Here is a 14857-nt window from a genome sequence, read left to right on the forward strand (position 1 = left end):
AGATGACATTCAATTAACAATTTTTCTGACCTTTTGCAAGCACGAAAGGCAGTCATTTGTGCTGACAAAACATCAGAAGAATCATTAAGAAAACGCCGACGTAAGACCCTAAGACAAAAGCCACCACGAAATAATCAACAAATAGCTACAAAAACACCAACATTGGAAAATAATATGTTACAGAATAACTCACCAGACATATGACAGTGTTGTGACTTGAATGTGAGACTTATGAATATGGGTGAATTGGGGACGGTATGAGAAAAAAGAGTGGTATACAGAGTCTGTAGGACACAGAATAATTAAATATTTATTACAGATATATTACCTACTGCACAACTGAGTACTGTTTAGTATTGTCAGTTAGACGAATTATTGATATGCAAGACATTGCTGCCACTGAGTTACAAGCATATGACACACATGTAATTTTTTTCATTTTTTATGTAGAATTATCTTGATTTAATTGGATGCATTAACAATAGTTTACTGGTTTCAATTTTTATGGGTCACCTCCAAAAATAAAAATCCAGAAGAGACAAAACACAAAAATTTAAAAAGAGCAAAAAATTGTCTCAATACCTTGTTACAAGAGTAATATGTCAGACAGTCGTCTAATATTCATTTGACTCTTCGACGTGCTACTTCTGGGTATATTTTCATTTTTCTATTCTTGCACTTTTTAATTTTTTATGTTTAATAGTGCAGATGCATTTTGTCATTTCTGTATTTTTTTGTTCTGATAACAATTCATACGAGCCAAAACCAGTAAACTGTTGTTAACCATCCACTGTGGTCTAAGCAACTGTGAATAAAAAATAAAAAGAGCATATGCCAAAATGTATTATATACTCCAATTTTTGAATGTCAAATTCCATTGCTAAATTTGCACCTAGTTTCAACAACATTTTGAAATGGAGTTTAACTGCAGACTCTCACTTTCTCCTATGTCCAAGAAACAACAGTACCATCACTACCCAGCAGGTGATTTATAACTAGCCATCTGAGTTGTAATTAATCAGACTGTTCAAAATAATCAGTTATTGTGTAAGATCTATAGTTAATGAATTTTCATTCAGTGTGTGTTATGTCTGAAGGTTTGAATGTGTCAGTAGGCAATAAAACCAGGTTTTTTACAATTCTCTTTCACCTCAACAATGGAAGAAATGAAGGAAACAACTCACCAAACAGTTGAGGTATTGAATGGTTAAGGGGTGCACATGCCCTACAATAGTAGAGCTGCAGGGTCTTAGAGACAGATTTATATACTAGTTAGCTCTGAAGGAGGATTTAGTCCAAAAGCTTAGCACTATTTTCAGTCTTGTTTGTGTGACTATCAACTGCTCAATGCCTCACCTACATGGTGAGTTGGGCTTTATTCCTCCTCTAATTAATATTCCACCAAGGACTTTCCAAGTATAAGATTTTTTACTGTTCTTTCATAATGATTTTATAATTGCCCCATTAACATTTTCAACAGATAATCTAATTTTATGTTATTCAGTATCACACATTTAGATTCCTTTTTATCATTTTTGTTGGTGGATGCAGCAGCTCTGAAGTATGGTTATTGAAATTATACAGGCTTATATGTGAAACTTCATATTAAAATTCTGAAAAAGTTAATCAGACAATTGCTTCATTATTGTCAAATATATAAACGGTGTTCATGTGACAGTTATCAATCCTTAAACCAACTACTTGGAAATAATCAACTTTAGAGACGGGACAGGTAATGTTGCTAATATTGTGACAAAAGCTACCACACACGTAGCTCAAATGTTAATGTAAAAGAAGAAAATTCTAAACTTTTGATTGTGAAGACAAATACTTACAACAAAGTAGAAGAAATTTGAAACTGCTCATATCTGCAGGTATCTGCACACAATTCTTCACTGTAGTCAATATCTGGCTTCCTTATAATGATTGTGAGTGTAAATACATCCAAGTGACACACATTTTTAATTCCACTTGCCACCTTGTCCCACAGTAACTGAAGAACTGTGGTAAATCTGAACATCCCTTGACACCATATACCTAACTCAAACATATTTTAATTGAATTAACTGTGGGTTCTTGATGAAATGTTGCAAATTAAGTAAACAAACACAATTTTTTAGCCTTGTTTCACAGGTTATTATTAATGTTATTGCACAACCTAGGTTTCAGGTTATAAGCCCATTTTCAAGTACATTACCGATTCCAAAAGATTACTTGAAAATGGGCTTATAACCACAAACCTAGGTTGTGCAATAATGTTAATAATAAACTGAGCAACAAGGCTAAAAACAGTGTTTCTTTAGTCAAACATATTTCTTATACAGCACAGTCACTGCCAGAAGAGTTCTTGGGAATACTCTCACATATAACTCTCCCCCCCCCCCCCCCCCTCGAAGTACATTAATTTTATAATGAATTATAGAGAGATTCTTCCCCTGACATGTTTTGAAATACTACAATTACTTTGCATTACCGAAGAGATACTGAACCACTACTGCTGGCAACTATCAGCCCATGCAGATGCTTTAGCAGAGACCAGTTGTCAAGCGTACGGCAGTAAAAAAACTGTGTGGCATTGAGTAGCCAATCCTCACTGTGTGTACTTCAGTTAATAAAGTAGTGGGGGGGGGGGGGGGGGGAGGCATAGCAATAAATACAGTTTTTCAGCAATAGTTCCTTCGGGGCCAAGGAACTGTTATTAGGAAATCATTACAGCTTGTGCAGGAGAGGGCAGCACAGAGGGGAGGCCCCAGTTTGTATCATTACTCTCCAGAGTAGTTAAACGATGAATTACAACATGCAGTGTACTCTACCAGCCATCTTTTCTCAATATGTGGGCAATATCTGATATAAGATACTCCACAAATTAGTTGCAACCTTTTAAGTAACTATGTCAGTTACCAAAACAGCAACAACAAGTATCCCCGGTAGCCATTCCAATATGGGGAGTACATCAGTGTGCAATATTACAACTACTGGTGACCTAAGAAAGGATCACTCAATATTTTACTCAACCCAGTGGTGTGGAATGTACGTGTTCAAATAGGGTGAGGCTCAGTACCGTTCCAGTTGCCCAGTACAATATGCCTCTAAGTGTCAACAGCAAATTGTAACTTTAAGTAAGTGACCCTTAGAAGGCTGAAACAACAATAGTGGTAGTGGTCCATGGAATGGGAAGTGAAGCACAGAGTTCCAGTTCTACTGATTCTGAAAACGGAACTTGATAACAGCAGTAATGGCTGTACATAGCAAACTGGTCATCTACAAAAGCTTGAACAGCTGCTGTAAGAATTTGTTTATATTTGTTTTTCATTCTGTCATCATAGTACCTACTTGCTCTTAAAATTTAAGAGCTGAACACTTTTTTATGTGCTGATGAACAGTCCAGGCAGAAAAGTGGCAATTTCTAAGAAATTTTTATTACAATGTCATGAATTTCCAGCCAATCGGTTGCAAATAGAATTTAAAATTCTTTAACTAGTTTTCAACGCCGACTAGGGGTGCCTTCTTCAGAAGAAACTGTTACCTTACATGTGGTTAAAAGGAAATTTGAGTGACATCGCTCTGATCAAAACATTAAAACCACAATTAAAACATGTATACATAACAGGTATAGTCAAAATCTCAAAACAATATATAAATATGCCACTAAAGGCACTACAGTGGTATAGGACACGAGTAACTTTAAATTCTATTTGCAACCAGTTGGCTGGAAATTTGTGACATTGTAATTAATTATGGTTCGTGATCATAGTCATGTTCAAAACATTAAAATTTTTATTAATAAAGAAATTTGGAAATAGCTTGGTCAAAAGCAACACTAAAAAGTGGTTCTGAAATTTACGCTTTAGACTAATGGTTATCTAATTTAGCAGTGAAAGACATAAAGGCACAGACAGATGAATAAGTGAATATTAACTTACAAATTTTGTTGAATTATAAAATCATAAATAACAATTATTTACAGTTATTGGTCCTGTTGCAATTCAGGGATGTGTAGCAGAAAAACAAGGAAAGTAATGTATGTCTGCAAGTAACACAATAAGAATGGAAGGTTTAAACAGAGAAACAGAATATAAGATAGGAATGTGCCTTAGATGGATATTTTAAATGATAAAGTGATCACCAGCATCCATTTTCCTCCTGGTGTACTTATTACCTTATGTTGGATTTTTCTTGAAACAGTAGCTACTCTTTCACTGCTGGTCACATTTCCATATATCTCCCCTCAATGTGCACATTTTATTAACTTAATTTTTTGTCATGTATCATGTGCCTAACTGTCCCCCTTCCTATGTGCACTGACATCTTACAGTAAGCTGTCCTGAACTTTCCATGGATAAGTCCCATCCAATGATATTTCACCTAAACATTACCAGAATTTTCCCCAATTAAGAATTTCAGTGCTTCTGCGTTATGGGATATACACTTCAGTTAATATTTTCTGAACATAATAAGCTGAACTTGGCATTTTCATCATACCCTCTTGATAAGAGATTACTGGCAGAAATTTTCTGCAGATTGTTAAGTTATTTTAGGCAGAAGTGTCTGTGAACCAGTGGCACACAATTGCATCAACACTGTATTATGAATTTGTCATGCGTCTGAGAGGATACCCCCAACACACACAACCTGCTTCGATTTGTTTCACAGATCTTCCTTCACCCCCCCACCCCAGCCTCACGACCCATTCTTTTTCCAATCAAACTGCAGTGTACAATATTTCAAAAAGCAGTAACACCTGCCCTTGGACCTGTCTTAGTGTGTGTTGTATATTAAGATGTCACTGCTCTAACTAATCATTATATCCATGAAATACAAATTCCAGCTCAACTATAATGACAAAATATTAAGTTACAAAAGTTGTTATGAAAGAGTACCGCATCCCACGTAAATGAAGTGGTGAGAAGAGACAGGCAATCTCTGTAACTCACCTCTTAAACTTGCATTCATCTGAAATCTCTCTTTTGAGGAGTATGCAAAAGACACAGGGAAAGGAGTCACATGGTAAACGGCCCAGACTGGGAAAAGGATCTAAGGGGGAATGTGAGGTAAGGAAACAAAAATACAAAATAGGGATTAAAAACAGCATAATGATTGAAACTAGTGATGACAGCAGGAGATGGAGAAAGAGAAAAACTAGAGGAAAGACGCTTGTGTTGGAGAGCAGGTGTGTTTTCAAAATGTCATAAGCAGGTTTGCAGCCCATATCATGTGATTCTCCCTCCTCTTATCTCATCCAACTGCAATTTCTCTTACTTGCAGAAGTGGCCACCACACCTCTAAAATAATATATGATACATATAATAGCCTTGGCTTTAATCACACTAATAGTCCCAGTTTACCTCCACCAGCCCCCTGTCTTTGTACCTAGTATATAAATTTTTCTTTTTGAGTTCATCTAGAATCCCCCTCCCCCAAACTCTCTTTTTTTCTCACTAGTTTCTCACCTCTGACTTGTGTCAATACCACAGCAATCATTTACCCCTGTGAGAACCAGCCCTTTTCCCCTAAATCTTCCACATTGTTCCTACAGACACTAACAGTGATCACCTCTCATTAAGTGAGCTGCAATGCTGATAAGGCAACAAAGATAAGTTGATAAAGAGAAAGATATGCTTATATTTTTATGTATAATGCAAGTTTGAGAGCTGAATTACAATAACTGTCTTTCTTCATATCATTTTCAACTGCTTTTTCCATTCAATATACTGTTCATGAGTTTTCCACAGATCCTCATAATCACTCATGTTGACCCACATTACTTTGGTGTCAGTATGTCCAACAGAAGAAAGTTAGACACAAAAAGCAAAGACACAAAATTAAGATAATAAAGAGACAAACAATTTTTAAAGGTAACAACACATTTGTAAGATAAATGCTCTAAATACGTATCACAGTAATAATTTATTGATTTTCTCAAGGTAATGTTATTTTTTGTATTTTATCAGTCTTCAGAATTCAAGCAAGTATGTTCCGGTGCAAATGCAAATATCTAGCCCATCGTTAGGTTGTAAGTGTAAAAATAAACATGAGAACATAGTGCCTATCCTTAAGTTGGCCATCACCAAATACAGAGAATTGGATTTTAATTACACTGTATAAGGTAAAATCAACCAAATAAAAATACAAAATGGTAGAATCTCATTGCTGATGACTATATTACTGCATGACAGTAACCTACTTGTTTCCCAGCAAATTATATTAGAAAACAAGAAAAATGACTATCATCTAACAATATTTCAATTTTATACACACTGTTTCTGAGCTATAACATTTTTAATACAACTAATACAATGTAGACAGCTTTTGCATGTATGCAGCCTACAACAACAAATATGCACTCAAACAATTCACTTTCAAAAACAATAAAGTTTATGACAATATATATAGATATAGACATTTCACTGCACGTGTGTGTGTGTATATATATATATTTATATAATATTTATATAAGTATTTGTAACAATGTAAATATATTGAATATAAAAGTTCCTTCACTACTCTATTACAGGGATGTGGTTGCCTGTAAGAATGATTCATTACCATAAAATACAATGTAACAGTAGCACCTACAGAAATTCAAAGTTGCTCTAACTCCACCAAAATTTACTCTGTTTTGGTGTACATTTAAAAACAATATAGAAAACATGACAGCATTCTGTGAAAATACAAAACAAATGTTTAGATAGCCCTCGCATGACAAATTTCAAAATTTAATATCTCGCTTCATTTCTGAGGACGGGAACAAAACACTCCAGTAAAAGGTAAGAGAAATTGGTAACATCTAGAGATAGCACTAATAATCACAATTTCTTTGTACAAAATTTTACTTTAGCTACACCCAACACCCAGATTAAAATGAATAAATGACAATTAACATTATGACAGATTTACTCTAAAAACATTCAATATTAAGACTGGTATATTCAAAATCCACAATAATCACATGTGAAAGGACAAAACACATAAGATTTATTCACAAATTATTTTGGCAGTAGAGAAGCACAGACATGATTTTATAATCATTGTGTCTAGTCTTTCTGGTATTGCTTTGGGTAATATTGTGTATTACACAATTAAATATATAAACCACTGCAATATTTCAGTTTAGCAATGGAAACACTGGTATCTGTTGCATTTACCATAACTGATAAAATCTGCAGACAAAAGACATACTGGTGCCAAAAATTTGTTGAATTATGATTAATAAACACCATAAAAAGTGTTGTTTCATAGAATTTACATTGATACTGACAGTATATGCCAACAACATATTGTTAAATAAATACAGCTGCAGATGAAGTACATGAAACTACCAACAGAAACACATTATTGATGTCACACAGTAACAAATCTACATAACTAATACATCAACAAAAAAGGGATTAAAAAAATTAACAGGTAACTGAGATCATAACATTAATATTGTGCAATATAATGTGACATTTGCCCAGACATGACATCATAATACTAGTACAAAAAATAAATTAGAAAGGGCTTCTGTGTGCCAGAAGCTAAGCTCTTACAGCAGGCCAATGACACACAGTAAAAGCGCTCGACAGCAGTCACTTACTAATAACACATTTTCACACTTTATAAATAGTTCTCCACAATTATCACCTGTGTATTAAAGTGTGGAGTACTACAATTAATAAGAAGCTATAGATCACATTGAACTTATAATACATTTTAATTAATTGCTGTCTTAAATTCCATCACCACCTACAGGCATCTCCTGCATATATTTTTTTATTCGAATATCACACATTGAGGACAGTGATCACAGAAGACTAGCTAACAATGACAGATTTAGCATAAAAATAAAATATACTAAGAATTTAAATGAGGCTCTTGACTGAACATGCCCAGAAGAGATGGATGGAAAAATGGTGGATAACAAAAATAAAACATCAGAAATTCACCTACAAAATATAACTTTGTTTTCTAAATGTGAGATAAAATAATGACAACTTATATTAATGAAGATGATTATATCACAAATGCATTGCTCACAGTGAAAATTATAATAATATTCTTTGTTTTGTAATCTTAAGCACAATACATTAAAAATGTATCTCTGAAATTCCAGTATAAGCTGCAGCCTATAAAACAATGATCATCACAGACACAGATGGATACATTTTATATACACACTACTATATAGACTTTATGTATTAATCTGTTGTGCAGAATACTATAACTAAAATCTGGAATTCTGAGCATCATCCACACCTGTACTGTACTGTCAAAATAAAAATGAATAAAAGCACACACAGTGACATTTCATTTTGACAATATGGATTGTTTGATAACTGTTTCTATATTCATGTCAGAAGAAAAGCGGAAGCTGCAAGGTACCGCAAGAACACAAGTTCTTTGTGTCCATAGATGACTTTACTTACTGAAAATGTGGCAATACTGAACTATGACAACTAGAACTACACAGTCTTCTGAAAACTCTAAAATACTGTCCAAACAAAGTACGTATGTGAAAGGCTGGGAGAAGTAGATGTAGTAAAGTACGTGTTGATCATGTTACTGTCACTTCGCTGGAGTGGGGTTCAATACTCATAAATTGACTGGTGCAAGTACAGAAGCCGGCTGATAATGTTTAAGTTAATTTCATACAATGAAATGTATCCTCTAGTGTGTTATATTAAGGTACACAAGTCAGTCATGAATGTTAAGTTTCTTATGCATAAAGAAGAAGAAGAAGAAGCAGAGAGGTATGACATTTTATTCTTACACACCTTCAAAAATATTAAACTCTAGGAATATTTTTATGACTAATGTTAGTCATGAGATTTTAATAAAAATAATACAGGTTTCCTACATATGGGAAAGTAAAAAGTCTATTAATCTGAATTAAGGTCCAAAATTTTGTTGTTACGCCAGAGCTACTGTGCCTCAAATAAACAGATGAGGATATATGAAACAGACTCTAAACTGAATTACATAGTTAAAATATTTCTTAAGGTCACAAGAAGTAGAGAAGATGTATCCATGTATGTCATGTGATGTAGTACAATAATATATTACTGGTGCAAAAGACCACACTTTTTCAGCCAATGTATGCTAAATAGTACGCTTTTCATTGTCATAAATAAAAGATAAAATAAAATACCAGTTCAAGCTGAGCCAAGTGCCTGATATACACAAATAAAATCCACACATTACACATCATGATTCAAAACCTTTGCGTAATACTTACACAGAATTTAAAAAAATAGAATACATCAGTGTTTGATCAATTAATAATACAAACACTATGTTCTAAAATGTTACAACATGCTTCCTCAGGTAAACTAATTAGCAGTGGAAGAAAAGTCTGTTAGGTTTTCAGGCACTATCTGAGATTTTTCTAATTAAAAAATTTGTTGCGAACATGTTCTGCTAAAATTAAAATATACAATCAAATTCAGTGACCTATAACGTGTACCTGCTGCAAATGCCATACAAGTTTGATGGATCACATGGTGTTTTTACGACATGAACATGGAATGAATCTGGCCACAGCAGCGGAAGAGGATATATACAGCTAGCTGCTAGAAGAGGCAGTAATAGGCACTGAACTGCTGGAACTGCTCACCAGACTTGATGTATGTGGCACACTTGATGAACCTGTAAGTTAAATACATTTCTGTATTGTTTAAAAAATAAAATCACATTACCAATGCCTTAATTTACTTATGGTACTATGGACAAATTCTTTTATTGTTACAGGATGAGGAAAATATAGTAATTGTTTTACAGTAAATAAAAATAAGCGTGTCTTAGTTGGTAAAATACTATACAAGCACACACACATTATTATTTTCGAACTATACTATTTGTGGTTAATTTGTGCACTGAACCCATGAATTTTTATAAGATCTTCTACAGCAAAACCAACGAGATGAAAAAAAGGAGTGGTTATTTGGTAGCTGAAAAACCTTAATATGGGCGCATGTTCAGACAAATGTAAGTAATACACACAATCACAGAAGCAGTTCCTTCATATAACACCTTTGAGATAAATGTGAATGCAATGGTGTGTAAAGGAGGAAAATGTAATCAGAGTCATGGGGTAATAAGAGTCTTTTGTCATTTTATAAAGATCAACCTGCTAAAGCGTTGTGAAAGCTGCATCTAACACATCTCATACATCATCGTCACCACCACCACTGTCATCGTCATCATAAAAAACACGCATAGTAGAGTAAGTTCGTCCTTCGATCATCTGTGAGTACGGAGATGACTGCATGGTCCAATGCAAGAGGTACACAAGCTACTGCAGTGGGAACAGGTTGTCTCAGGTGAAGCAGTTTCTATCCTTCTATTTAGACTCAGTTTTTCTTTTCTTTTTTACACGGCCTCTTATCAGTCACTTTTTACGGCTGTTTTCTTCAAAAAGAAGTGCCCCACAATGGACTAGTGATACACAGAATTAAATGTCGAGGGCTGAGGTCTCCCAGTTGTTAACATTAAAGTGACATCTTCATGTTAGCCTCGATTAACCTCCTTAATTCATTTCCTCTGACCTCCCACACAATGTCTGCCCACTGTTAATTCAGAATAAAACACTTGTTTGGGAATGTCATTATTGGAAATGCGGGATACATGCCCCTATCCAGTGTAGCTGGTGTCTTAAAACCACAGCTTCTATACAGGTTGCATGCCCTCTTCAAGGATACTGACATTTGTGCATCTATCTTGCCATGTAATAAGTGGAATCCTTCTCAGGCATTACTGGTGATACTGTTCTAGCTTTCTGAGGTGCTTCCTGTAACATGCCCAAGATTCTGATCAATAAATTAGAGTGAAAATTACAAGTGAATGGTGTACAAGGATCTTTCTTGCAACATTGACATAATGGTTGCCAAATACTCGAGATCTTAGTCTGGCAAAGATTGCTCCAGCATGATTAAACTCTGTATTAAATTTTTTAATCTACAGGTGAACTGGATGAGAGGATGCTGCAAAGGTAATGAAAGGTGTTGACTAATTGAAGAAACACGCTGCCAATGGTGAATCTGCTATTTCTTTGTGCTTCCTGAGGTGCTGGTTCGTGAAGGATTATGTTTTGTTGGTATTCAATTAAAGACCAGTCTTTCTTTATGCTGTGGAGAAGGTATTCAGGATTAACACTAGTTGTTCTTCGAACTGAGATACATCTTCATTTTCATTAGCTTACTGTAACTCAACTAATGCTGTACGAAATGTTAAAAGTGTCCTTGTTTTTAAACAGTTCAAATTAAACAATCTCCCATCCATTCATTAAGTTAACTATATTCTTAGAGGAAGACCATCTTTGACTGGATGCATCACAGAGGCAACATACACAGAAAATTACATGGGGAAAGTCACATATCCTTAATAAAACTGGTACTGATATGGAATAGCCTATCAACACAGTCTTTACCAATGACTGCTGCTGCCATGTATGTGTAGTTTCCAGATGGCAATAAATTTCTGTTAAAAACTCCACAGAGCTAAAATCTTTCACAATGTTTCATGATTTTTGGAGCGAAAAGCCTTATTGAGGTGAAAAGAAAGGCACTGTAAAGAGGTATATTTTGTTCCTTGCATTTTTCCTGAAACTGTCGAAATGTGAATATGGTATTTGTTGTTCCACTAGAAGGCCTGAAGTCATACTCTGGTAGTAATTCCTCCACCAAGAGCATAGCACAATATGTGAGAACATGAGTAATTAGCTTTCTCAAACTAAACAGGAACAATATTCCATGGCAGTAGTTGTAGTCTGTGTGATCTCCTTTCTTAAATATGGGACCACCACAGTATTTTTGAAAGCAAGAGGCATCAGTTTATGTGCGTGTCTTATGGTGAATTGTGATTTATTAGTCTCATACCATACATAATCCAAATCATTAGTTTCAGGTACGGAAGAAACAACAAAATTGTGGTAAAATTTCACTATAAACATAGAACAGCTGATGTTAACGAACAGCATAATAATAATAATAATAATAATAATACAATTTTGTTATACATACATACAATAAAAAGACTAACACTTAATTACCCTTTGCTCAAGTTATCATTTCATCCTCTATGAATTCTTGTACTGAATAGTAGCATTTCTCCCACAGAATCTGCTGTAACCTTGTTTTTAGACACTCTGGCTTCATATCAAGTATGTTTTTACCGATTAACTTGTTATACATTGTCATCCCCATATACTGTGGAGTCCATGCATATAATTTAAACTGGTGGGTGGTGTAGTAAAACTGTTTACGGTGAGATACCTGCACTAACTAATCTTGGATCATACGAAGTGGATGATACTGCACAGAAGACATAGAAACCAAAAATCCACTACTACGCAGCTATACAAAAAAGTTTAAATGTCAACATTTACAAATATTTAATGTAATTACAGTGATGATTATGGGCTTCTCAAAAAAGGGTAGACAGTTAATTGTATTTTATTTATGAAATGTATGTTCCAAAAATTGGTTTGCATAAATAGATCAATATGAGATAATTTTTTGGCTACATGTTGTTATAGGTAAATTTTTGTGCTTTTGGACTGTAGAATGTACGAGTTTGAAGTGTGACTGAAACAGCAACCCAATCTTTCTATAGATGACTAGAGAGAGATAAAGCACAGAAAGCAAATGCACAACAAACCATCTACACACAACAAGAAGAGCAACGAAAGATATGAGTATTTTTATTATTTACCAAACTGGTTATTTAAATTCGACTGTCCCTGTCACTCGCTGCAGTGTGCCACTATTTCAGCATGGCAAGTGCTGTGAAAATGTGACCAGTCACCCACATTATTGACTTCCTCCAAAAATTAATAAATCAACTTTGGGCAACAAGAGGGTGAAGACGGTGAGGATGGGTAGCATAAAATTATTTTTATTTCTCATGTTATGTGTGTGGTTAATATGATTGTCCTCATATAATTGCTGTATGCTGTGTAGGAAGATTATAATTTTATACATGAAAATGGAGAGAACAGTTACAATTTGCTGCATCCAAAATAACGGGCGACAAGATTCTGTGTCCTGTGCAGTACACATATATCTGGTAATCTTCTTCTGCAGCTTCAGTATTCGAGATACACTATTTGAACTTCTCCAACAAATTATACCATACCTTATGACAAATTCAAAATAACTATGATATGCTATTTTTGTGAACTCAAGTCAGTAGAATTTGCTATTATATGCACTGCAAATGCAAAATTGCTTAGTTTATTTGGTAGGCAGGCAGTATGTGTATTCCAGGTTAAGTTATTGTCCACATTTAGTCCCAGGTAGGGAGCCTTGAGTAGACTTTGTGATACGGTATTCCATTTAGAATAATAGCTCACTGCATTTCACATTGTAGTCACCCAGTGTTTTCTGTTGTGCAAGTATGATGAGATGCCCTTAATCCCCTATTTGTCTAATTTGTAGATAAGCAAGGCATGGTTCACAGAGTAAAATATTTTGTAAGATCACAGAAGATACCTGCAACTTTACCATGAGTTCATGACCATCGTCTTGGAGAGCATCCACTGGTAAATTATCAGGATGAGTAGCCTGTGTTGTTCTGCTTGGTTGGTTGGTTTGTGGGATTAAAGGGACCAGACTACTATGGTCATCGGTCTCTTTTTCCATAAAAACTAAAACCACTTAAGAGAATATTAAAAAAAAATGAACAACAGGAAAGACAGCAGACGAAACAGAACATGAAATACTCTGACAGAGACCAGACAAAACAAATTAAAACACACAGTGTGACAGTGGTTGGCCGACCATGGAGAAAAAAAAGAGGAAAAGCCAACCACCAAGAACACATTAAAAACTCAATTTAAAATCAGAGGCTAAAAGCCAGAATCAACAATAAAAAACAAACACTCAGATTAAAGGATAAAAACCCCCTGCCCAAATAAAATGCAAAACCAAGTCCACCATGACAGAGTCATCTAATAAAATAGCAGAGAGCGTGTCAGGCAGCGCAAACGTCTGCTTGAGCACAGATAAAAGTAGACAGTCCAACAAAACGTGGGCCACTGTCAATGCCAAGCCGCAGCGGCATAGAGGGGGGTCCACACGGCGCAATAAGTGGCCGTGGGTCATACGTGTGTGCCCAATGCACAGTTGGCAGAGGACGACAGACTCCTTGCAAGAGACTCGCAAGGAGTGGTGCCACACAGTCATCGTGTCCTTGACGGCACGGAGTTTGTTAGGGGTGGCCAGACCGCGTCATTCAGCATCCCAAAGCGAGAGAACTTTGCGGCATAAGACTGCCCGCAAATCAGTCGCCGGGAGACCAATCTCCAGAGATGGTGCGCTGGTGGCCTCTTTCGCCAGGAGGTCAACAGTTTCATTTCCAGGTATCCCAACGTGGCCCGGGGTTCAAACAAAGACCACAGATCTGCCGCAACGGGCAAGAGTATGCAGGGACTCCTGGATAGCCATCACCAGACGAGAACGAGGGAAACACTAGTCGAGAGCTCGTAAACCGCTCAGGGAATCGCTACAGATAACGGAGGACTCACCTGAGCAGGAGTGGATATACTCTAGGGCACGAAAGACGGCGACCAGCTCAGCAGTGTAAACACTGCAGCCAGCCGGCAACGAACGTTGTTCAGAATGGTGGTGGTGGTGGTTAGTGTTTAACGTCCCGTCGACAACGAGGTCATTAGAGACGGAGCGCAAGCTCGGGTTAGGGAAGGATTGGGAAGGAAATCGGCCGTGCCCTTTCAAAGGAACCATCCCGGCATTTGCCTGAAGCGATTTAGGGAAATCACGGAAAACCTAAATCAGGATGGCCGGAGACGGGATTGAACCGTCGTCCTCTCGAATGCGAGTCCAGTGGCTCAGAATGGTCTCCTAGAGTTAGTGCATAACCGACA

General features: G+C 35.9%; 1 protein-coding gene across 2 annotated transcripts in view; it reads right to left on the bottom strand.

The window, feature by feature from the left end:
* Positions 1–5888: 5888 nt before the first annotated feature.
* LOC126297514 (protein capicua homolog) overlaps positions 5889–14857 on the bottom strand; it is a 329900-nt gene continuing 320931 nt past the window's right edge. For both annotated transcript variants that reach the window (XM_049988400.1, XM_049988401.1), the window contains one exon: positions 5889–9624. In XM_049988400.1, the coding sequence (XP_049844357.1) occupies positions 9542–9624 (83 nt within the window). In that variant the 3' untranslated portion in view covers positions 5889–9541. The remainder of the gene's footprint in view (positions 9625–14857) is intronic.

The sequence above is a fragment of the Schistocerca gregaria genome, chromosome X (genome assembly GCF_023897955.1).
Source record: "Schistocerca gregaria isolate iqSchGreg1 chromosome X, iqSchGreg1.2, whole genome shotgun sequence".
NCBI lineage: Eukaryota > Metazoa > Arthropoda > Insecta > Orthoptera > Acrididae > Schistocerca > Schistocerca gregaria.